Raw genomic sequence first — 25,116 nt, forward strand, 5'->3', positions numbered from 1 at the left:
ACAGCCGGGGGCGGTGGGGAATAAAGGGAGCCGGGGGAGGGGGGTCAGGCCAGTTGGTTTAAATCAGAAGATCCAGAGTTGTGCCAGCCACTTCAGTCCTTTCTCCCTTTTGTGTTTCTAGGGGACCTCCTGAGGACATCATCTTCTTGTTTCTGGAGAGAGCGGGAATGAGAGGGAGCTTTGGGTCAAACTAGCCATCATTGTTTCTATTCTGAACGATTAAATGCAATCAACCCCATCACAATTATTTCTAAAGCCCTTTTAACATCAGAAGTTGTCAACAGTGCTTTTACAATGCTCTTTCTACACAAGTGGMAAGCTCTGATTTGTCGTCACAACAAACCACATCATGCTTACCAAGACTTGCCTTACTATCCCGTACCTGATCAGTTGCCGCCTCCTCTTCCTCTTCCTCATTTACTGCTGCCTCTTCTTCCTCCTCCTCCTCCTCTGCAGGGCTGTCCTCTGCATCACTCTTCTTCTCTGCTGCTGCTGCTGCTATGGAAACCAACCAACACAGAGTTAGCTTTTACTGAGACCATTGTGAAATACCCCCAGGTGATGCAAGGCAGCACGCATTGTCAAGTAAAATGACACACTGTCTTGACATACATTTGTGAAGCTACAGTACAGACAGAGATGGGGGCCGAGCAAATGAGTCCTAACCTGGCTGGCTCTTCTCCTCCTTGACTTGGTCCTCAGCCTTCTCCTCTTCCTCCTCCTTCACGTCTGGCTGGGGCTCGTCTGTCTTCTTGTAGTCAGCTGCAGCTGGAGCCGCCRCCTTCTGTTGGGGAGAGAGAGAAAAGATACACATCAACACAGAYCAAAACATTGTCTCTAATGACATCACTTAGTCATCCATTAAGGATTTTACTCCCACCGACATTTACTGAAAGTCTTGTGGGGGGGGTTCTGACGACTTGACCGAACTGTCGACAAATAACCATGCAGAGGTAAATGTGTGTGGGAGTAATTTAATAATAAATTAGACACTATTGAGATGATACCTTAGATGGTTTGTGGTCCCTCACCTTTCCRGTGCAGAAGAAGACAATGATGAGGATGAGGGGCACGGCCACAGTCAGCACATAGACCACCCACAACCAGGGACGCTCGTCTGCTGCAGTCATCATCTGGTTTACCAGCCCGGGCTAGAGGAGATGGGAGAACACAGTCACGGAATTGTCAAGATCTGGGAACCATCGACCACAACCAACCAACATCAACTACATTACAAGCAGGGTATGGATTACATATGCACTATTGGGGGTGCCGTTGAAAGTAGTTCTTTGTAACAAGTTTGCCACAACATGGCTGGTATAACAAAGTGTTGGGTATGGGGCATTAAGAAATGGTCGGAACAGGTCTATAGCAAGTCTACCACAAATTAAAAAAACTTCACTCCTGTATCTTTCATATGGACCCTAAATGTGTATTGTGTTATGATTATTATTTTTAAAGTTATTGAAGTTCTTTACACATCTCACTCACTTCCTGAAAGTCTTCATAAGGGCTGGGGGTTTCCTGTTTCACAGTGCATACTTGTGCAACATACTTGTGCACTTGATAAAACAAAAATASCCTCTTGCTTTTGTTCAATCTCAGTCAAAAGAACCCCTTAGTTTGATCATTCATTAGTCCTAACATAAGTCTTGCATACTATGGGAGACCGTTTCGGAACAATGACAGATCACGGGAGGGTGTGCATCCAACTCCATCCATACTACAAWAGCAGACCTGAGACGAGCTGTTCCATATTAACAGTGGCAGCCAACTGGACCAGCATGGCTACCAGTGTAAAACCCAAATGACCCATAGAGCAAACAATGAGGCTGTGAAAGCAGTGGAATGCTCAGCGGGCCCCACGGTTCACTGTGAGGGGTATGTAGCTAGTACAGCCGTGTGTGTGCTGCTCTGACAGAAAGGTAGAGTGTGTGCAAGACTAAAACCCACAAAGGGCGCGCTAAGAGAGAGAGCGGAGACCGCTAAGAGAGAGCGGAGACCGGAAGAGCGCTGAGAGAAGAGCGGCGAGCGCTGAAGAGAGCGGCGAGCGCTGAGAGAGGCGGCGAGCGCTGAGACAGAGCGGCGGAGCGCTGAGAGAGAGCGGCGAGCGCTGAGAGAGAGCGGCGAGCGCTGAGAGAGAGGGCGAGGCTGAGAGACGAGCGGCGAGCGGCCTGAGGAGAAGAGCGAGCGGCGAGCGCTGAGAGAGAGCGGCGGCTAGAGACCGGCGAGCGCTGAGAGAGACCGGCGCGCGCTGAGAGAGAGCGGAGACGGGGCGCTGAGAGAGCGCGGGACCGGCGAGCGCTGAGAGAGAGCGGAGACCGCGAGCGCTGAGAGAGAGGGAGACGGCGACGCCTGAGAGAGAGCGGAGAGCGGCGAGCGGCTGAGAGAGAGCGGAGAGCGAGCGGAGCGCCTGAGAGAGCGGAGCGCGTGAGAGAGAGCTGAGAGAGCGCTGAGAGAGCGGCGTGAGAGAGCGCAGAGCGCTAGAAGCGGAGACGGGAGACGCTAAGAGCCTAAGAGCGCGAGCCGAAGAAGCGCTAAGAGAGCGGAGACCGCTAAGAGAGCGCTAAGAGACGGAGACCGCAGAGCGCTAAGAGAGCGGAGAGCGCTAAGAGAGCGCTAAGAGAGCGGAGACCGAGAGAGCGTAAGAGAGCAGAGCGGAGAGACCGGCGAGCGCTGAGAGAGAGCGGAGAGCGGCGAGCGCTGAGAGAGAGCGGCGAGCGCTGAGAGAGAGCGGCGAGCCTGAGAGAGAGCGGCGAGCGCTGAGAGAGGGCGAGCGCTGAGAGAGAGCGCGGCGCTGAGAGAGAAGCGGCGAGCGCTGAGAGAGAGCGGCGCGCGTGAGAGAGAGCGGGACGCGAGCGCTGAGAGAGAGCGGAGCCGGCGAGCGCTGAGAGAGAGCGGAGAGAGCGCTGAGAGCGAGCGGAGAGCGCTGAAGAGAGCGGGACCGGAGAGCGCTGAGAGAGCGGAGACCGGAGAGCGCTGAGAGAGCGGAGACCGGGAGCGCGCGAGAGAGCGCTAAGAGAGCCGGAGAGCGCTAGAAGAGCGGAGACCGCTAAGAGAGCGGCAGAGCGCTAAGAGAGCGGAGCGGAAAGAGCGCTAAGAGAGCGGAGAGCGGCTAAGAGAGGGCAAGGAGCGGAGCGGAGAGCGCTAAGAGAGCGGAGACCGGAGAGCGCTAGAGAGCGGAGACCGGAGAGCGCTAAAGAGCGGGCCGGAGAGCGCTAAGAGAGCGGAGACCGGAGAGCGCTAAGAGAGCGGAGACGAGCAGGTAAGAGAGCGGAGCCGGAGGGGCTAAGAGAGCCGGAGACGGAGAGCGCTAAGAGAGCGGAGAACCGGAGAGCGCTAAGAGCAGCGGAGACCCGGAGAGCGTAAGAGAGGGACGGAGACGCGCTAAGAGACGGAGAGGCGCGGAGAGACCGCGAGAGCGCTAAGAGAGCGGAGACGGAGCGCTGAAGAGAGCGGAGAGACCGGAGGGAGAGAGCAGCGGAGACGGAGAGCGCTGAAGAGAAGAGCGGAGACCGGCGAGCGTGAGAGAGAGCGGAGACCGGGAGGGCGAAGAGAGCGGAGCCCGGAGAGCGCTAAGAGAGCGGAGACCGGAGAGCGCTAAGAGAGCGGAGAGCGGAGAGCGCTGAGAGAGAGCGAGACCGGAGAGCGCTAGAGAGCGGAGACCGGAGAGCGCTAAGAGAGCGTAAGAGAGCGGAGAGCGCTAAGAGAGCGGAGAGGCGCAGAGAGCGGAAGAGCGCTAAGAGAGCGGAGAGCGGAGAGCGCTAAGAGAGCGCTAAGAGAGGCGGAGAGCGCTAGAGAGCGGAGAGCGCTAAGAGAGCGGAGACGCTAAGAGGCGGAGACCGGAGAAGCGCTAAGGAGAGCGCTAAGAGAGCGGAGAGCGCTAAGAGAGCGGAAGCCGGAGAGAGCGCTAAGAGAGCGAGACGGAGAGCGCTAAAGAGAGCGGAGACCGCTAAGAGAAGCGGAAGAGCGCTAAGAAGAGCGGAGAGGCTGAGAGGAGACGGGCTAAGAGGCGGAGACGGAGAGCGCTAAGAGAGCGGAGACCGCTAAGAGACTGGCGAGCGGCTGAAGACCGGGAGCGCCTGAGAGAGAGCGGAGACGCGGCAGAGCGCTAGAGAGAGCGGAGAGCGGCGAGCGCTGAAGAGAGCGGAGACGCGAGCGCTGAGAGAGAGCGGAGAGCGGCGAGCGCTAGAGAGAGAGCGTAGACGGGCGCGGCGCTGAGAGAGAAGGGAGAGCGCTGAGAAGAGAGCGCTGAAGAGAGCGCTGAGAGAGCGGAGACGGCTGGAAAAGAAAGGAACCGTGAGGGTAGGACGCGGGAGCGCTAGACAGCGGAGACGAGCCGTAAGAGAGCGGAGACCGCTAAGAGAGCGTAAGAGAAGCGGAGACCGAGAGAGCGCTAAGGAGCGGGACGCTAAGAGCGCTAGAGAGCGGAGACCGCTAAGAGAGCGGAGAGCGCTAGAAGAGACCGGCGAGCGCTGAGAGAGAGCGGAGAGCGGCGAGCGCTGAGAGAGAGCGGCGAGCGCTGAGAGAGAGCGGGCGTGCAGAAGCGCGAGCTGAAGAGAGCGGCGAGCGCTGAGAGAGAGCGGCGAGCGCTGAGAGAGAGCGGCGAGCGCTGAGAGAGAGACGGCGAGCGCTGAGAGAGAGCGGAGACCGGCGAGCGCTGAGAGAGAGCGGAGACCGGCGAGCGCTGAGAGAGAGCGGAGACCGGCGAAGCGCTGAGGAGAGCGGAGAGCGCTGAGAGAGGCGGGAGCTGAGAGAGCGGGACTGGAGAGCGGAGAGAGCGGAGACCGGAGAGCGCTGAAGAGAGCGGAGACCGGAGAGCGTAGAGAGCGCTAAGAGAGCGGAGAGCGCTAAGAGAGCGGAGACGGAGAGCGGAGAGCGCTAAAGAGGGAAGAGCGTAAGAGAGCGGAGGCGCACGAGAGCGCTAAGAGAGAGAGCGGGCGGAGAGCGCTAAGAGAGCGGAAGCGCTAAGGAGAGCGGAGACGGAGAGCGCTAAGAGAGCGGAGACGAGCGCTAAGAGAGCGGAGACGGAGAGCGTGCCGGCGTAGCAGAGCGGCAGAGCGCTAAGAGAGGGAGCTAGGCGGAGAGACCGGCGAGCGCTGAGAGAGCGCGGAGACCGGCGAGCGCTGAGAGAGAGCGGAGACCGGCGAGCGCTGAGAAGGAGCGGAGACCGACGAGCGCTGAGGAGAGCGGAGACCGGCGAGCGCTGAGAGAGAGCGGAGACCGGCGAGCGCTGAGAGAGAGCGGAGACGCGCGTGAGAGACGCGACGGCGAGCGCTGAGAGAGAGCGGAGACGGCGAGCGCTGAGAGGAGCGAGACGGCGAGCGCTAAGCCGGAGGCGAGAGGCGAAGCGAGAGAGAGAGAGCGGAGGCGCTGAGAGAGAGCGGAGACCGAGAGAGCGCTAGAGAGCGGAGACCGGAGACCGCTAAGAGAGCGGAGACCGCTGAGAGCGGAGCGCTAAGAGAGCGGACCGGAGAGCGCTGAAGAGCGGAGACCGGAGAGCGCTAAGAGAGCGCGAGAGCGGAGAGCGCGAGAGCGAGAGCCTAAGAGAGCGGAAGAAGGCGCTAAGAGAGCGCTAAGAGAGCGCTAAAGAGAGCGGAGAGCGCTAAGAGAGCGGAGAGCGCTAAGACGAGCGGAGAGCGATAAGAGAGCGGAGACCGCTAAGAGAGCGGAGACGCGGAGAGCGGCTAGAGACGCTAAGAGAGCGAGACCGGAGAGCGCTAAGAGAGCGGAGACCGGAGAGCGCTAGAGGACCGGAAGAGCGCTAAGAGAGCGGAGACCGCTAAGAGAGGAGGCGAAGAGAGCGGAGGAATCGGAGAGCGCTAAGAGAGCGAGAGCGAGAGCGCTAAGAGAGCGGAGACCGAGACGGGAGCGCTGAGGAGACGGCGAGCGCTGAGAGAGAGCGGAGACCTGGCGAGCGCTGAGAGAGAGCGGAGACCGCGAGCGCTGAGAGAGAGCGGAGATCGGGAGCGCTGAGAGAGAGCGGAGACCGCGCTGAGAGCGAGGGAGAACCGGCGAGCGCTGAGAGAAGAGCGGAGACCGGCGAGCGCTGAGAGAGAGCGGAGACCGGCGAGCGCTGAGAAGAGCGGGACCGGAAGCGCTGAGAGAGCGGAGACCGGAGAGCGCTAAGAGGCGAGACCGGAGAGCGCTAAGAGAGCGGAGACCGAGAGCGCTAAGAGAGCGGGAGACCGGAGAGCGCTAAGAGAGCGGAGACGGAGAGCGCTAGAGAGCGGAGAGCTAAGAGAGCGGAGAGCGCTAAAGAGCGGAGACGCGGAGACCGGAGAGCGCTAAGAGAGCGCTAAGAGCAGCCGGAGAGCGCTAAGAGAGCGGAGACCGGAGAGCGCTAAGGAGCGGAGACCGGAGAGCGCTAGAGAGGCGCTAAGAGACGGAGACGCGCTAAGAGAGCGGCGAGCGCTAAGAGAGCGGAGAGCGCTAGAGAGCGGAGACCGGAGAGCGCTAAGAGAGCGGAGAGCGCTAAGAGAGCGGAGACCGGAGAGCGCTAAGAGAGCGGAGACCCGAGAGCGCTAAGAGAGCGGAGAGCGCTAAGAGAGCGGAGAGCGCAGAGACGCGGAGAGCGCTAAGAGAGCGGAAGAGCGCTAAGAGAGCGGAGAGCGCTAAGAGAGCGGAGAGCGCTAAGAGAGCGGAGAGCGCTAAGAGAGCGCGACCGGAGAGGCGCTAAGAGAGCGGAGACCGGAGAGCGCTAAGAGAGCGCTAAGAGCGCGGAGACCCGGAGAGCGCTAAGAGAGCGGAGAGCGCTAAAGAGACCGGAGAGCGCTAAGAGAGCGCGAGAGCGCTAGAGAGGAGCGGAGAGCGCTAAGGAGAGCGGAGACCGGAAGAGCGCTAAGAGAGCGGAGACCGGAGAGCGCTAAGAGAGCGGAGACCGGAGAGCCGCTAACGAGAGAGAGCGGAGAGCGCTAAGAGAGCGGAGACCGGAGAGCGCTAAGAGAGGGAGACCGGAGAGCGCTAAGAGAGTGGAGAGAGCGCTAAGAGAGTGGAGAGAGCGCTAAGAGAGTGGAGAGAGCGCTAAGAGAGAGCATAGAGCGCTAAGAGAGAGCGGAGAGCGGAGACCGAGAAGCCTAGATGTGTAGAGAGAGAGGGCCATTAAGCCCAATATGCCAGGCATCCCAGGAATTCATCTTTAGGAATAAAAGGCAGCATAGGTCTGGGGCTGCAGGGATTTGGACGAGAGGCAACCAAACTAACAGCTAATCCTTGGGTACGAGCCAACATCATCCCAACTGGACTCACAACTCTACTGCACACAAGCTTATTTTGCCTCAACTGCAATGGAGCGAGACCACCACCTAATGACGACCTCAGTGGAAGGCGCGTGTGTGAGAAGCAGGGCAACTGCTTCTTAATAGTCCACAGCCCCAGCTGTACGTTTGGCTCTATGGAACAGTGTACTCTAGCGGTGCAAGAATGTACCAGCCACTTCAGGCTACACTCTTCCTCTGGGTAACATAGCCATGCTCTGCCATCTCAAGAAAGGGACCGGGTAAGAGTCATGCTAGGCTAGCTCAGGAAGCTTTTCAACTAAATCCAACTCATACAGAGGAGTAGCTGGAGCACGGTGAGTGACTGTTCCACTGTCACTGCTCAGCTTGGTGTCCCTCTCCCTAGAACACCATGTGTATGTCTGTTTCCACTTATGGGCGGAGCAGGCCAGGGTTTTTACACGTCATATGGAACAGATAGCCACGCTAACCAGTAGCGTTCCTCTGAAGGGCGTGGGGAGAGTGTCTATTCTGGTGTCCCCATGAGAACACACAGGCAGAGAAGTCACCACTAACCACTGATATTCTCTCTGATATCATGTCATGTTTACAGAGGATTGGGGCTAGGGTGATCCATCTCAGCATAGGAGTGCTGATCTAGGATCAGTTTAGCCTWTTAGATCATAATGAATAAGATTACATGGACGGGGGAGGGGGGCTAATACTTGATCAGTGCTCCTATTCTGAGAYGACACTTCATACAGACGGCCCCTGATCCTAAGTCTGTGGTTGGACAACACGTCGCCTCTAGTTTACGAGAGATCCAAATTAAGTATGCTTCATGATCCACATGAAGCATTCAAGTGTAGGTGTGCAAGTATATGAGTGTCTGTGTACGTGTGTGTATGTGCGTGTGCAGTTGTACCCACATCAGCGGCTCCCTCAGCAGCTTTCTTCATGCCCCAGCCGTCATTGGCCCAGCGCTCGGCCGTGTGCCGCTCGTTGGTGATGAAGAAGTTATCGAAGAAGATGTCGCTGGTCATGGACCACAGCTCCAGGCCCACGGCGTTGAAGGGGGTCATCCTGAAGGGATGGAGGTCCTCGAAGAAGTCCGGATTGGCAATCTTCCTGGGCTTCCACACACCCTGGGGGAGGAGAGGCGGAGGTACATTGAGAGTAGAGTACACTGTACTGTGAGCGTTACAATTATTTTGGGGTTTATGGGAGCCATTTCTAAGTACGTACATTGGGATTTGTGTGCAACGATAGCTTAGTAAAAAAAAAAAAAGGGTAGGACATTTTTTTAAACATTAAATAAAGTTACTATTCAAGATAAGAATATAAATATGCTCTCATCAATACATACACCACATGACCAAAGTATGTGGACACCAGCTCGTCAAACATCTACTTCTAAAATCACGGGCATTAATATGGAGTTGGTCCCCCCCCCTTTGCTGCTATAACAGCCTCCACTCTTCTGGGAAGGCTTTCCACTAGATGTTGGAACATTGCTACAGGGACTTGATTCCATTCAGCCACAAGAGCATTAGGAGTTCCAGTTCATCYAAAGGTGTTTGATGGAGTTGAGGTCAGGGCTCTGTGCAGGCCAGTCAAGTTCTTTCACACTAATGTCRACAAACCATTTCTGTATGGACCTCGCTTTTTGCAAGGGGGCATTGTAATGCTGAAACAGGAAAGGGCCTTCCCCAAACTGATGCCACATTGTTGAAAGCACAGAACTGCATATTTGTATGCTGTAGTGTTAAGATATCCCTTCACTAGAACTAAGGGGCCTAGCCCGAACAACAAAAAACAGCCCCAGACCATTATTCCTCCTCCAAACTTTACAGTTTGCACTCTGGTAGCRTTCTCCTGGCATCCGCCAAACCCAAATTTGTCCGTCGGACTGCCAGATGGTGAAGCATCACACCAGAGATTGCGTTTCCACTGCTCCAGAGTCCAAAGGCGCCAAGCTTTACACCACTCCATCCAACGCTTGGCATTGCGATCATAGGCTTGTGTGCGGCTGCTCGGCCATGAAAACCCATTTCATGAYGCTCCCGAAGAAAGTTACTGTGCTGACGTTGCTTCCATTGGCAGTTTGGAACTCGGTAGTGAGTGTTTAAACCGAGGAGAGAAGATTGACGCTCTACAGCACTCAGCAGTCCTGTGAGCTTGTGTGGCCTACCACTTCACAGCTGAGCCGTTGTTGCTCCGACACGTTTTCACTTCACAACAGTACTTACAGTTGACCGGGGCAGCTCTAGAAGGGCAGAAATTTWATGAACTGACTTGTTGAAAAGCTGGTATTCTAGGACGGCGCCACGTTGAAAGTCACTGAGCTCTTCAGTGAGGCCATTCTACAGCCAATGTCTACGGAGATTGCATGGCTGTGTGCTCGATTTTATACACCGGTCAGCAACGGGTGTGGCTGAAATGGCCATATCCACTAATTTAAAGGGTTGTCCACATACTTTTGTATATATAGTGTACAAATAGTTGGCAAATTCTGAAAGAGCAAGTGAAACTATTGTGTGTATGTTATTTAGGCTACACACTTCACTGGGGTGAAGCATGTTCCTAAAGAGGCTGATGCTTTGGTATATGGTACACGCTGTGTGAAGGGTTACCTGGTAGTTAGGATTGTCGATCATTGGGGCCTTCCACTTGCCCTTGTAGTTGGGGTTGTCAATCATGGGCCGTTGCCAGGCACCGCAGCCGGGGGCGGTCTCACAGAGGGCATTAGGGATCTGAGGGGCCTCCCACTCACCATCCATGTCCTCATCCCTGGAGAAAAAKAAGAAAAAGTTACGAAAATGTCACAGACGCAGTCATACAGTGTACAAAATGATGGTATACGGTTGCAAGTTACTGTGGGTGTGAGAAAGCAAAGAACAAGAGAAAGAAAAGACAGACTGCATTTAGAGGACCTCGAAAAGGGGTCATTAGCCAGTATCTCAACATTGGTCTCCTCCCCATTTCCACTGTGTCCTGTTCCTCTAGCTCTTCTCTACCGGCTCAAATTTAATTTCCGCCACAGAAGTAAGACATCAAAGCAGTGAAAAAGGAGCTCGTCGCAGCCCAAAAACCAGGCCTGGCTGTCCTGAGGCAAAGCATGCCTTGTGAAATTAGCTCCTCTCACCAGGAAGCCCACTCTCTTCACAGAGAAGAGGAGCTACCGCAAAGGCTAGCAATTAGCTTCCAACACACAAGTGGGCTGACCCAGATGAGGATACACAATGAGGGAAGACAGAGGGGAGAGAGAAGATGAAGGGGAGAGAGAAGACAGAGGGGAGGTAGTAGAGTGGTAGATGAAGGTAGAGAAAGAGGAGAAAGACATGGAGAGAGTACTATGGTAGAGGGGAGAGACAGCAGTTTGAGAGTGTAGCAAGATAGCGGGGTGAGCTGAATGCAACGGTATGGTAGTTACCAGTCCTCGGGCTTGACTGCATCGGGGTCACTGGTGTACTCTGGCTGATCATCCAGCCAGCCGTCTGGCTTCACTGCATCCTCATCTGGGATCTGTTTTGGTGCATCCTCATCCCTGTGGGGCAGGCGGTTGAGTTAGAGGGTACACGCACTAACACAGCACCCCCACACTAACACAGACCCCCACACCTGACACAAACATAAAACGGTCCACAGGACACACACCTATTATCCCATGTTAAAACAATCCACCTACATTTGAAACATGCACATGCTGTGTAATTTACATGTAAGCTAACCTGCTGAAATAGCCTCTCTCTCCCCCTCTTACACACACACAGGCCCTTACCAGTCCTCAGGTTTGACTGCGTCAGGGTCCTGGATCTTGGGCCTCTCGTCCCAGTCCTCTGGCTTGTGGTCATCGGGGTCCTCGATCTCGGCGGCAGGATTGATGGGTGGGGTCATGTCTGTCAGCAGGTTACCACTGTTCACCACTGTCTGGTCTACCAGCACCTCAAAGCTGTTGTCTGGGTTCACCACTAGGAGGCGGGAGAGACAGAAATGGTTAGAGGAACTAATAGAAATGTAACAAGAAGAACGAACACTATTCCCTAATCTAACTGGCATACGATCATGTGTTCTACATAATACATTTCTATGTGATCGTTGTGACATCGTACCAGTTACAACAGCAGGGCTACCTAAATGGTGCCTGAGAACATGTAGAAATGTCTTACCCAGTGTGTAAAGGTGGGTCTTCTTGTCGGTGTAGTAGGTGCGCAGGTCTGCGTCAGGCTTCTTGGCGTGCTTCTCCTCGTATTCGCCAGTCTTCAGGTTCTTGTGGCGGAAGATGAAGTGCAGCTTGTAGTCCTCGCCACACTTGTCTGGTCCGAACATGATGGTGTATGGAGTCTTGTCAACAAACTCATCCTGGTGGGAAGGACAAATATATATTTACTCTGGCTCTGTATGAGAGCATTATGGAATGTGTAACTGGCTACTGGATATCCAGGCCGTCTACATTGGTGCATTTGAAACGAAGACCAAGCTAAGGGGTCTTCTACATAAACAGAGCACCTTTGAGAGGTTATTTTGTGTTTTCTGAGAGTGTCTTAGATTGCATGGTGCACAGATAGAATAATGAGCCAGATATTTCACTGGATGTATAAATATGAAGCATCCGCTTGGCGTCTCCACTTACTACCAAATATGGTGGTGAGAGGAAGCCCAGTGGCTGGCAGTGGGAGATGACGGAGCGAGATGGATTTTGGCCCATCTTCTGCAGATTCTCATTGATGAAACATTTGATCTCAATACAGTTTCCTGTTTCCAAAACTAGAATATATTACAAACAGAGTGGACTAAGTTTTGTAGATTTAACCATTTGCAAAAGTACAATTTATTTTATTATTATAATTATAGAATAAGTCCAAGGGTGCATCGAGTTATTGCACACGCACTTCGCAAAGTAGGTGTTCCCTAACGAAAACATGCTATAACGTGCCTTGGCTTCCTGTTCGTGGCTTCGCCCCCCTCATTTCTTGTTCTACCCACTCTGACTCATTTGTTCCCATTCGAAACGACAGGCTGTGGTCTATCTTGGGTTAGTTATAAAAATCTTTGGTGCAGACGTGTGGCTTACCAGGTTAAGGTCTGGGGTCTGGGAGAGCAGTTTGACGTAGGCACCGCCACAGTCGATCCCCTGCTGGAAGTTGACCTCATACTGGACGATGAGGGGTTTGGTGTCGAAGATGAAGGGTCTGAGGAGCTGGGCTGAGATGGCGTGGTGCTTAGCACGTGACTTGAGGACCAGGCCTTTGTCTCCGGGCAGCTTGCTGTCTTTCATGTCCTCCACCTCCCATTTACCTGCAAGGAGGTCAAATATGTGAATATACTCACTTGATAACTGCCTGAATGGAGCCAAACCTAGGTTGTATTCATTAAGCACCAAACACACATTTTTGTTTTCTGTTTGTAAAATGACTTGCTATGTTGTGCCCTACTTAATACAATGTGTCAGAGACCTGGCCTAAAATTAACACCCACCAAATGCAGGTAGATTTTAGCATTGGCGGGTAAGAATATCTAATTCACCAGACATGTTAGCGGGTGGTCACACTTGGGGCACTACAGTGCGAGCATTTGATATAAAAATAGTAAAAAGTCAAGTATGGGCACATGCTGCAGTAGCTGTTTTCAAAGTATTTCTGCCGTTTTGTTTCATATCTGGTAGTGCACCAAAAAATGTGAATCCTACTGTTATAGCTATACCACCTGGTTGGGGAGCTGTTTGCATTGTGAGTGAAGTGCTAAAATATTTGTTTTTAGAAGCAATCTACACAGGCATAAACATTGGTCTAACTACTACAATAAGAACTTATACTTGTGTTTCTTGGATATTTACATTGTTTTGTTCACAAGTCAAGTTGTTTTTCAATGTTTAAGTTTGCTTCCACTGCTAGCAAAGATGTCGGCCTCCACAAGTCAGATTTTCAAAGGCACACCCGATGACTCAAGTGGCCCCATTACCACGGTAACCTTAAAGGGGCAGCTGAAAATATCTCATCTGATGTTTTGGTTAAAAAGACTCACAACATATTAAATGAAATTGAGCAATATACCACATGACATCTTACTAGTAACACATTCATTGATTTAGAAACATTACAAAGCACGCTCATCCGCAAAAAAGAACTGCTGTATTTTGTGTAATTAATACGGGGGAAAATACTTTTATTTTTTGTGGCTGGTAGATTTTTTAAAATCTTTAATCTACCTGCTAGTGGCTGCTAGACTAAAAAGTTAGTTTATGGCCCTGGTCAGAGAGGACCTGTCTTAGTGCCTACCATCATACTTGGCAATATCCTCATCAATGTCCTCCTTCTTGGCCTTTGACAGGACCCAGCTGAAACAGGAGAAGTAAATTGATTTGAGTCAAGTAAACAGGATAGCACCTGGACACCACAGGGACAGCCCCAGGGGGAATGACCTTGGGGCTGGGTTCGTATTTAAGTCAAAATGGCAGCTGGTCCTATGGTGAGCACTCACAGCACAGTATGGCATATGAAGAGAACACAATAAATGCAGTTTATAACACCCATGTTATTTCGGGGCAGCATATTTGAATACATCTTCCTTGGTGTAGATGTAATTTGCATTACAAATGACTGTATATAATATTGCCTGCGTTTAACAGCACTGTTTCAAAGTTTAACGAGTTCTCACCTGTCTAGGGTCCCCCTGTCAAAAGACTCGGCGAAGAAGTGTTCCCCCATGGGCTCGGGAGCTTTGTAGGTCACCTAGAGAGGAGCGGAGAGCACAGGGGTCAGTGCGTCAGCTCTTCCACTGCCCAGTGTGCCAACCAGGACACGTGTGTGTCCTATGCAAGAGCAATGGGAGAACATAGGTCAGTCAGATAGCAAACCTTCAAGTCACATTGCTAGTCAATGTATCACCTCAGAGATTCTTTTAAATGCCTCCCTACCTCTACTGAAGTTAGGCTCAGAGATATTCACCACTGGAAACGTCTCACGACTCTGGCGTTAGCCATATCCTTTATGTAAAAACAGGGTCTAAAATGAACACCCGCCACCTGCAGGTAGATTTTGGCTTTGGCGGGCAAGATGTCTATTTCACCAGCCACGGTGGCTGGTGTTCAGGGCTCCACTCGCATGTGTGAATAAAAACAGTCAAGTATGATCAAATTTATAGTAAAATAAATGCTGCAGAAGATGTTGTTTTGTAAGTATTTCTGCAATTTTGTTAGCTGGTAATTTAATTGTACAAAGTCAAAGAACTACGAATCCAATATAGACTATTCCACCTTGCGCTGCAACACTGCCTGGCTGGGGGCTGTGCGCATGTGAGGGGCGGAGTGAAAGATTCATTTTTAGAAGCTCTGTGCACAAGCATAAAAGTTAGTCCAATTTAATTTACACTAAAGTTTACTGAAGTGAGACTTTGTCCTTGTGTTTCTTGGCTATTTACATTGTTCTGTTCACATGCTAGGCTGTTTTTCTATGTTTGAGTTTCAACTGCTAGGGAAGAGAAGACAACACTTCTAGTAGTCAGACTCACAGGCACAAACATGACTGGAGTTGCACTACCATGGTAACCTCCCGACCTTAAAGTGGCAGGTGAACATTTTGTCTCATCTGTGATATTTTGGTTAAGACTCAGGTCATGAAAAATGAAATTAAACAATATACCACATTAATTCCCCCATGTAATACATTTATTGTTTTAGAAACATCACAAAGCATGCTCATCTGTTTTATGGTGTGCTTTGTTGGTGTAATTTTAGCGGGGGGCGGATTATTTTGCCTGGTAAAAAAAAATCTGAGTGGCAGGTGGACCTAAAAGTTTATTTTATGTCCTGTGTAGAAATATGACAATTTAGAGTAGACACTAACTTGTGGAGAAAATAAGGCCACTAAGCAGTCAGAGCACAGGCTTTATCTCTAACAATTGTGGTGTTGTGTGAATCACATTCATACATTGAAATGAGCTCAAACCTCCCATTCACTCTACAGCCCATTCACAATGGACATTTGACTAGTGAAAATGGGTTGGTTGGTATGCATGTGTGTGTGTGTACAAGTGAGGCACTCCCTTTGAGTCGATGCAGAGTATATCCAAGCAGTAAACTCAATTATGATCCATTTATCCTTGAGAGGAACAGTGAGCAGCCATGTAGGCCTAACCTCTCCTCCTTGGCTGTCACAATCTGGGTATGCTGGAGGGAAAGAGAGGAGCCACACTTTCTAACCACTAATGGGATTTTAACCACTAGAACACTAACTTCATACACACTGGTCTAGGTCAATAGGATACTTACTTTAGGGGCTGGAGGCGGTCCCGGTGGTGTGTCTGTATCCTCTGGCTCCACTTCCCCGTCCAGAAGCTCCTCCCCAAGGCCCAGGTCCTCCAGCTCATCCTCCACGCCCATGTCTTCCGCCAGCTCCATGATAGGCTCCTCCTCCTCCTGGTGGGTGGCCACTGTGGTCAGTAGCAGCGTGGAGCACAGGCCCACGGCCAGCAGCACAACACACCTCACATTCAGCTCCATTGTCTAGGGTAGAGGAGAGATCAATTCATAAACTAGGAGAAAATGTGAGCGGTTGCCTCAGCTGTCCATAAGTGCTTTAATAAGAGGTATGGCAGATAACAGTGGTGGTCTTGCTGACTCGAGCCTACTAGTTACTTTGGCTAATTAAGAGATCCCCACTTCCTGTCTGCATCTACATTCAGATTCCCAATGTTTCCCCCAGGATTTTTTTCTGCAGTGGTGGCAAGGGTAGCGGGGTTGCATTGCTACTAGCGTTAGCGCAATACCATGCTAGCTGTTCCCCTAGAACCCTCAAACTCAACTCTGGACCGCCAAGTCAGTTTCACTGCATTTTTTCATTGTTCACCTATCATCACAGACTGATTTAGGTGGATGCAATTAATCATCAGGTAGAACAGAAAACTAGCAGGCTTCAGACCTAGGGTAAGAGTTGAATGCTCCTAACAGATTATCCATTTAAAAGCATGCCGTGGCAGAAATATACCTTTTTTTATTAATTTTTTTATTAAATGACATACCGGTAATGAATATGGGGGAAAACACTGATTCCTATTGAATTCCTTCCTTAGCCATTTCAGATTGCTAGCCACCTTACCTCGAGGGCTAGGGAGGAGGAGCGGAGTTAAAGTATTATTGCTTAGTTACACCCATCCGTTCCTTTCACATCAAAATGACTAAGAGTAGAGGCTGATTTCAAACAGTGGAAGCTATGGGTAGGGCATGAAAGATGGAGGAAGGGATGTGATGGAGAAAAGGATGTGATGGAGAAAGGGAAATGACAGCTGAGAAAATGCAGCCATTTAATGAAGAGTAAATAAGGGGACAAATTAGATTTTTTTTTTAAAGGAAGGAAACAGGGGAGGAAGAATATGTGCGTGAAAGAGACTGGACTACATGAGACACCAGAAATATGTGGGCGAGTGACAATGCAAGTCAGCATATTGTTGAGCTGGAGAAAAAGGTTACTTCCAGAGCAGGTGGCCATTGTGTCAAATTACATAGAGCTCTTTATCCTATTAGAACATAAAAGCCTAGCAGAATAGGTGGTCCATGCAGGAATCAAACCCACAACCCTGGTCTTATAAGGACTATAATTGAAAGTTCCTGGAACCAAAATGGCCATTAATACTACTAGGCTCCCTCCTAAGGTTTTAAACGTTTATCCTTTCCATGCCTACAGAATGCACACACCCTCTGACCGTTTCCAGGCATATGGTCGCCATGCCGTTACCCAGAGCCTCCCTGGCACCCATTGCCATAGCGACGAGAGGGGTGCCTGAGGGATATGCAGCCCCAGCCTTTCCCCTAATGGGATTAGTCCCAATGAGATTACACTAGCACACCATATAACACCCACTGAGTTTATACACTACACATATTTACCTTTCATATTATTCACAGGCAATTTACTCAACACAAATCATTTAGGACAGACTGTGTACACACAGACATAAGTTCCTCCGACACAGTCCCAAATCAACCCTTAGCCTGCCCTTCCACCCATCTACTGGAGTGGACTACATAGGTGTTTAAGCAATATGGCAAATATTCTGCCTAATTATCAGAATGTTATTACAATGTTTCTTAAGGCTAGCACATGTCACACCGAATGTGGATCTAGCTTTCGTCTGCCAATCGCGTTTTAGGGACCATCCGCAGTCGACTGCCAACTTTTTACAAACAATTCTACATGTAAAATCAGTGCGCGTTCGTTTGCAAATTGCGTTCAGGGGTTCTAAGTACTCTTGGCCAGGAAACGCTATTGCTGTGTCTGAGGCCTTATACCTATCCAATCCTCTCAGATCTTCGCTAGCGCCCAGGGGGAAAGGATTGATTTCGGGATTGGGTTGTCTTCTCTAATCGGATAAAGCCAATGAGATTGCAATTTGTGCCCTTATAAATCCCCCCTACTCTCACCCCTCAGCATGTTCTGATACCTTTAGCCAAATAAGTGGGGCTGGGCACAGAGAGAGTGAGTATGTAGGAGTACTATTAGGTCCACATTACCATATGCAGTATACAACTGATATGTTTTTCAACCATAATTTAATCTAAAATCAAGTCATAATATAGAGAGATCTAACCAAAGTCCATTAACACACTAACCAAAGTTACCAACTTTTATCAGGAGATTACCAGCGCCTACACGCTAGCATGCAATCACACACTATACATACCATGTACATAGCTTAACCCCACGTGGTATTAGCATCAGTAGCACCACCGGCTAGCACTTCCCATGGCATAGCAGTAATGGTGGTAACTAGCCCAGACAGTCCAAGCAAAGTGGTTATTAGGTTAAGATAACCATAATGCACTACTGTCCATACATGGTATGAAGATTAATACTCCAGTACTGCCGTTCTCATCACAACTCCTATTTAGTATCTCTATTGAGCTTGTTCTGCAGCTAATATGGGCATTCTAAAGGCTTGCACACATTGCACCGAATGTGGATCTAGCGTTGGTACGGCGATCGTTCAGTGCGCTGTTATTACAGGACCGCCGGCTGTAGACTTGACTGCCGACATTATTCACCCGATTATACGTGTAAAAAAAAAGCGCTGGAGTAGCTGGACAAAAATCCTTGAAGGTGGGTGTGAGAGCTATATACCCATCCCCCCCAATCAACTCCCATCTGTCCAGATAACCAGGGTGCTGTCTCCCCCAAGGGACACATCACCTCTACAACCATTTCCCTTAAGGAGTGTCCTGAGGGGACAAATCAGGGGAGCTGCGAACACAGCCTGTGTGTGTGAACAGCCTGTGTGTGTGTGCGCGTGTGTGCGAAATGTACAAATGGTCGGGGAGGTACTCAAATCCTGACTCATAGCAGAGAAGAAACCGTTGGGCGATATTTTGGGATACATCTACTATGATATGCTGCTCCCAATATCACCATACCCAATATAATAGTTTTGTGCCGTTAATGACAATGTTGAGAACAATTTTTGTGCTTATTTACAATATTATAGTCGCATTCTCATTAAATAATCTTCATCTTCATGTTAAAAAAATAAGGTTTAGTTAATTAATTTAACATACTGATAAAACTGCACAGTTTAGGATTTGTACATTTTAAATGGAGTATAGTCTTGCAACATCATATATCACAATATTTGATTTAATCATATAGCGGCACTAGCGTGGAGCAAGGGGTTTGGGTAGCCAGGCAACAGCCACTCAGGGTGGTTGTCACTAGTTAGCACAGCCACAAAGTCAAAATTGGCAATATCGTAAAAATTTTGGAAAACAAAAACATTTGTAGAAATAGGCGGTGTTAGGCATAATTATGAATTTGTGGCTGTGTTAACTAGTGATGACCACGCAGCGCCTGATGAGAAATTAATCTCAACTTTCCCTTACCAGCTTTTCATAGAACACTGTCACCACTTTGCTTTCACTAGCCAAGAGGGACACCTTCAGGCCCGGTGATGGTCCTGGCGGTGTCTACGCGACAGCTGGTGTGTTCTCTAATAGAGGGTTCTGCCATGCGTCTGTTTGTAAACTGTGACTAGGGTGTTTCCCTGCAACAAGTCAGGCTGCCAACAGAGAGGGGACAACCAGAGGGAAGCTCACCACCAAAGCACCATGCATGTAACTTCTTGATGACCAAGTGAGGGGTTAAGATACAGGACTTTTGGGGGTGGGTGAGGCAAAGGGGTTGTAGTTGACTTGCAAGGTCCAGTTAGGCTTGGGCAATATCACTGATCTGGCTTTCAAGTCTATGAAAATGCCCTTTGTTACAAATTTAACCAGAACCACGCATAATGCACATTCACTAATAATGCCCAACTTTTTGTAGCAGGCATTAGGCTATAGAAAATTAACACAGGTCTCATCAACAATCTCTCAAGCCCACTTGATAGTGATTGGCCAGCTAATCTTTATATTTCAAGTTTAGCCAACTTGGATCTATTTGCTAGCCAACAAGGTTGAACAGTTGAATTGTTATGAACACACCCTTCTGTTTGTCTCTGTTTGAAAAGCATGTTAGCCTGTCCACTTTGTTCAGATGTTGAAATCAAGTAGCCTAGACTTATATATACACAATATGTGGACACCCCATCAAATTTGTGGATTCAGCTATTTTAGCCACACCCGTTGCTGACAGGTGAATAAAATCGAGCACACAGCCATGAAATATCTATAGACAAACATTGGCAGTAGAATGGACTTACTGAATAGCTCAGTGACTTTCAATGTGGCACCGTCATAGGATGCCACCTTTCATCAAATTTCTGCCCTACTAGAGTTTCCCCGGTCAACTGTAAGTGCTGTTATTGTGAGGTGGAAAGGTCTAGGAGCAACAACGGCTCAGCCGCGAAGTGGTAGGCCACACAAGCTCACAGAACCGCAGAGTGCTGAGGAATGTAGTGCATTAAAATCGTCTGTCCTCAGTTGCAACTCTCACTACCGAGTTGCAAACTACCTCTGGAAGCAACATCTGCACATCAACAGTTTGTCGGGAGCTTCATGAAATGGGTTTCCATGGCCGAGCAGCCGCATACAAGCCTAAGATCACCATGCGCAATGCAAGCGTCAGCTGGAGTGGTGTAAAGCTCGCCACCATTGGACTCTGGAGCAGTGGAAACATGTTCGTTCTCTGGAGTGACGAGTCATGAGTCACCATCTGGCAGTCCAACAGACAACCTACCCGAATGCATAGCACCAACTGTGAAGTTTGGTGGAGGAGGAATACTGGTCTGGGGCTTTTTTTTCCATGGTTCAGCCCAAACCCCTTAGTTGCAGTGAAGGGAACTGTTAACGCTACAGCATACAATGACATTCTAGATGATTCTGTGCTTCCAACCTTGTGGCAACAGTTCGGGGAAGGCCTTTTCCTGTTTCAGCATGACAATGCCTCCTTGCACAAAGCGCGGTCCATACAGAAATGGTTTGTCGAGATCGGTGTGAAAGAACCTGACTGGCCTGCACAGAGCTCTGACCTCAATCCCATTTAACACCTTTGCGATGAATTGTAACACCAACTGCGAGCCAGGCCTAATCGCCCAACATCAGTGCATGACCTCACTAACGCTGGTGGCTGAATGGAAGCAAGTCCCCAAAGCAATGTTGCAACATCTAATGGAAAGCCTTCCCAGAAGAGTGAAGGCTGTTATAGCAGCAAATGGGGGACCAACTCCATATGAATGCCCATGATGTAGTGTACTTTACTTCTCTGAATGAGAACAAGTTGCCAATTCCTTATATGATTGTATTTTATGCTTATTACATATTTATAAAAACACATACTAGACAGGTAGTATAATAGTCTTTGGCTAAAATGCTGCTAGCGGTACCCGAATGCCATGAGCGACAAACTGAGCATTGATTTTCCAGAATCTTTGACACTCTCGTTTTATTAGTGTCTGCTCAGACATAAAGGGTATTGTTAGAAAAGTTACTCTATTACAGTAGAATAATATCTAAATGTGTTTGTGTCCATATGACCCATTCTGTTGAACCAAACCCCAAATAGCAAGTTGAAACCACTTGTCAGAGAGGAGGATGTGATCTCTTAACTTTTTTGACGTCAGAGGCAGGGGAAGGGGCTTGGTGTGTAAACCATAAAAATCTGTCCAAAATAAGGCTTATCTGTAGGCTTATTTTGGACCTAAGCTTGTCGCCTGCATTCCCGCCTTTGGGACAATGACTCCCAAAAATACAACATGAGAACAAGCGGACAAACACTCATAAAAACAGAAAATAACCTTGATTCTTGCAATACAAGATTTTGGAATATCGCGCAAAAACAAATTCTAATTCATTCAATATATCGCCCAGCCCTAACCACAGTCGCTCTGTTTTGGGGGACACAGGAGCTTGAAGGGTGCCTGCAGCCTAGCGGGCTAGGACAGATGCGAGGTGTTTTGTGGTCCAGGGGTGGGAGGGCCAGAAGGATAAACGTGAGAGTAGTGCCAAATGTAACTTTCTCAACAAAGGCTGAAGACGTCATGCGGGCAAACAAAACACCACACACACAGGAGGGGAGACCCAAGTTGTGCTGCCAAGTGGACAGCCTTCCCCCATTCACATCATGCCTCAGCGGTCACATGTACATGTGAGGGACAGAGCAGATACAAGGAGGGGGAGGTGACTGTAGACTAATCAATCAGTGCTCAAGCAACACAGCAAGGAGTATTATCTGTCAGCCAGTCTTCTGAATTCATTCCACCCAGTTCACACTGTATTTGGGGAAAACAGTGCTGTCTTCTAATGCTGAGGTCATATGGTTCTCTCAGTGTATACCATCTAAGTAGGAGACATCTTGCGCAAGATGTCGAACTGTGCTTTCACAGAGTGTCCTCTCATGGATAAGAAACATGCAGCATCCGATACTGGAAAGCCAACTCTGTGCTATGAAGCCCTGTCTAGGTCATACTGTAGGTATCTGAGTAGGGGTGCGCCCTGGGTTAAAGCAGATAGGATAAGGACCCAAAGCCACCCCCATGTGCCTTTCGGGGCCTTGACCATCTCAAAAAAGATAATACAAGACGTACGAAGATTATATAAAAGCTCATATATTTTAAAGCATGTGTATCAGTCTATTGTGCCATTCAACGTTAGTTACTAAATTGTCAACAAGAGTGGATTTAAAACACAATTATCTTCTTAATGTCTAATTTTAAAATGTAACAGTTCTTTGTGTTAAATATTACCCACCAGAGAACTGAGAAGTTATTATTTAACAAGGTTAAACAACAAATGTCCAACTTCCTACGCCCATTCAGATAAATAATTTATATTCATCCATCGAATACCAATGACATTTCTCACAATAGCCTTCTAGAAATGTGTGAACCATTCAATAAGACACACCAATTCTAGCTTTGGGAAACAACATCGGGAGTCTGTATTGGTTGGACTCCCTGAGTTCTGCATCCTTCTGGTGGGTGGCGACGAAAAATAACCCATACCACAACTACACCCCCCAAAAACTTTTCCTGTCAATAAAGGCATACGTATAATCTCTAGGAACTTGATTTACCAGATATAAAGTGAAGTGTTCCTCGCTATCAAATAAGCGCCTGAATCCAATTGTTCTCCGAACTGCACCATATTCCTGCAATTAGACCAAGCACTTCACACACAGCAGGAATATGGTGCAGTTCAGACAAAAGTTGGATTCAGACATTTATTCGATAGCGATGTTAACATTTCACTTTACATCTGGTAAGTCGAGTTCCTCGAAATTATACATGTGCCGTTGGAAATGCAGAAAAAATGGGGGGCGAGGGGGGGGGGGGGTGAGCTGGCCTATGTGTGATATGGTTATTTTCTGTCGCCAGCCACCAGATCGATGCACAACTCGGGGAGTCCAACCAATACAAAGACTTCTGATGTGTCCCAAAGCTAACCAATTCCGTTAGATAAGCAAACTGTAAAAGCCACATTTCCAAGAGGGCGCTGTATGACCTCTATCTAGCCGTTGCACTTTCTGGTTTCATTCAGTGGCGGAAGTGGGTTTGCAAAACTGGTCAGACTTCTAAGTGCCTTGCCAGGAATACCCGTTTCCATGGTAGAACAGGGGCAACAAGGTGGCAATTCCTACAAGCAGGCTTCATGTAGCTTCTAAGGGAAATTATTTCACATATACGAATATTATCTGTAGCTAGCTATAGTACTCATCTTGATAACCCCCTTTTGAAGGTAGTACGCTAATGTAACCCACCATATCCAATACAGGAAACGCGACTACAATGACCACACGAAAAAGGACATAGCTACATAATTATGGCAGAATGCTTATCATGAGTCCATTCATTTACTTGTGTACGAGATTTAAATAGCCACATATTTGTTTCGCACCATGACACATACTGCTGCATCATCACCACATGTTTTACTGATTTCTAGCGTTAGTCAACTACAATATAGTTTGTTACAATAACGTTCCAAAATTTTCACAGAAATATTTGTCAATTTTCCTTGCTTCTACTCGAGGCTGGTATTGCTTGCTATCCACGTTCGATGCATCCCATGTAGCCAAGTTAGCTAGTCCAACTTGTCTTACACAAAATGTCGGCAAAATGAACACACGAGCAAAGTGTGCAACTGACAGTGTTACATGACAATAAACGGAACAATGACATTCATTTGTTATCTTAATTACTAACTAGCCTAAATTAGCTTGCTAGCTGGCCGTCAGCTAGCCAGTCTATGCTAAGACCACGCATGGATTCTTGATCTTATTCAGTAAGATACATGTATTGCAATTAAACGATACTGGCCTGTATGCAAACAGCTGAACATTCTATGTCAATTTAGACTGAAATTATAATTTAGCGATTTATGTTTGTAAGAAGTGATATTTGTTCGTCATTACTTACCTCCTGATTCAGATGTGATCACTTGGAACTACAGCCGGATCACGTGTGGCTTTGGAGCATGCATACTGGATTAGTAGCTCCACCTTCTCCACTTGCTGATTGGTTGCTAACATGAAAACGTTGATCTTTTCCGGGAATTATAGGAATTTGATTGCTTGTACTACACGCTCATCACAATGAATGGTCTCCGCCCCCAATCTCAACCTCGTGGACGGCGATGATTTGTCCAGCTCTAAGAGGAAATGCATGCCGATTGGTTATAGTCAGACAAGGCTCAAATATAAATTTGCAGCAGCGAAAATGATTGATGATTATTGTAGTTTATCATCAATTAATGATTTATGTACTTTGTGAAGTTCGAATAAAATAGTCAAACTCTTTACAAATTAATTTATCAACTAAAGCGCCGATGTGATCATTCTGAATGTGAGGCTTATTGAATATGGTGTAGGCTTATTCAATAATGTACAATATAATTAAATCCCTGTTGATGGATGCATTAATTTGGATACAGTTCTTTTTTTCTGATCATAAACAACAACAAATGCTAATTGCATGCCCCCATCCTGGCCAAATTTGGGGGTATTTGAACCCCATAATAATGGACTGGATTTATGTAGAGCTTTTACATGTGCTCAAAGCGCTTTATATTGTGTGGATGATAATGTTTGAAAATGAATGCTGTATTCTATACATCCTGTTTTCTGAAGTGCCCTGACTGTATGCTGCTAAATGAAAATATCAAATAGCCTACCCTACAATATTATCACAAAACATTATGGCCTAGAGATGCATTCAATCCGACCTGCGGAAGGAACGGTTATAGCGCAATGGACATTTATTTAGGTAATTTCCGATTGAGCCGACATAGTTTATGCAGCGTTTACAGTGAATGTGTACATTGCCTTTCAAAGTTGCATTGCAGAAAACGGGCACTCCAATTCTATCTAGTACAATGTCATAGCTACACATAGGCCTACTCACTTGCATCCTACCGAGCACCAAAGCCTATGGTGTCAAAATATCAATGGGACTTTGCAGTCACATGGTCCATTAATGAAATATG

The 25,116-nt window shown here is 48.7% G+C and overlaps 1 protein-coding gene across 3 annotated transcripts; it reads right to left on the bottom strand.

Annotated features, from left to right (window-relative positions):
- Positions 1 to 24,140, bottom strand: LOC111965814 (calnexin). 3 transcript variants are annotated; one of them, XM_070444234.1, is made up of 14 exons: positions 24,051 to 24,140; positions 15,487 to 15,720; positions 13,875 to 13,948; positions 13,496 to 13,554; positions 12,292 to 12,515; positions 11,387 to 11,579; positions 10,999 to 11,188; positions 10,651 to 10,764; positions 9,851 to 10,007; positions 8,147 to 8,362; positions 1,032 to 1,151; positions 667 to 784; positions 383 to 498; positions 1 to 152 (listed from the first exon to the last, which is right to left on the bottom strand). In XM_070444234.1, the coding sequence occupies exons 2-14, from the start codon at positions 15,715 to 15,717 to the stop codon at positions 93 to 95; spliced, it is 1,872 nt and encodes a 623-aa protein (XP_070300335.1). In that variant the 5' UTR covers positions 15,718 to 15,720; positions 24,051 to 24,140; the 3' UTR covers positions 1 to 92. The 3 variants fall into 3 exon arrangements, with proteins under 3 accessions (XP_070300335.1, XP_023845909.1, XP_023845907.1); XM_023990141.2 differs by having other exon boundaries at positions 383 to 495; positions 1,008 to 1,151; XM_023990139.2 differs by having other exon boundaries at positions 1,008 to 1,151.
- Between the last annotated feature and the right edge of the window lie 976 nt (positions 24,141 to 25,116).

Source organism: Salvelinus sp. IW2-2015, linkage group LG6.2 (genome assembly GCF_002910315.2).
Source record: "Salvelinus sp. IW2-2015 linkage group LG6.2, ASM291031v2, whole genome shotgun sequence".
NCBI classification, from domain to species: Eukaryota; Metazoa; Chordata; class Actinopteri; order Salmoniformes; family Salmonidae; genus Salvelinus; species Salvelinus sp. IW2-2015.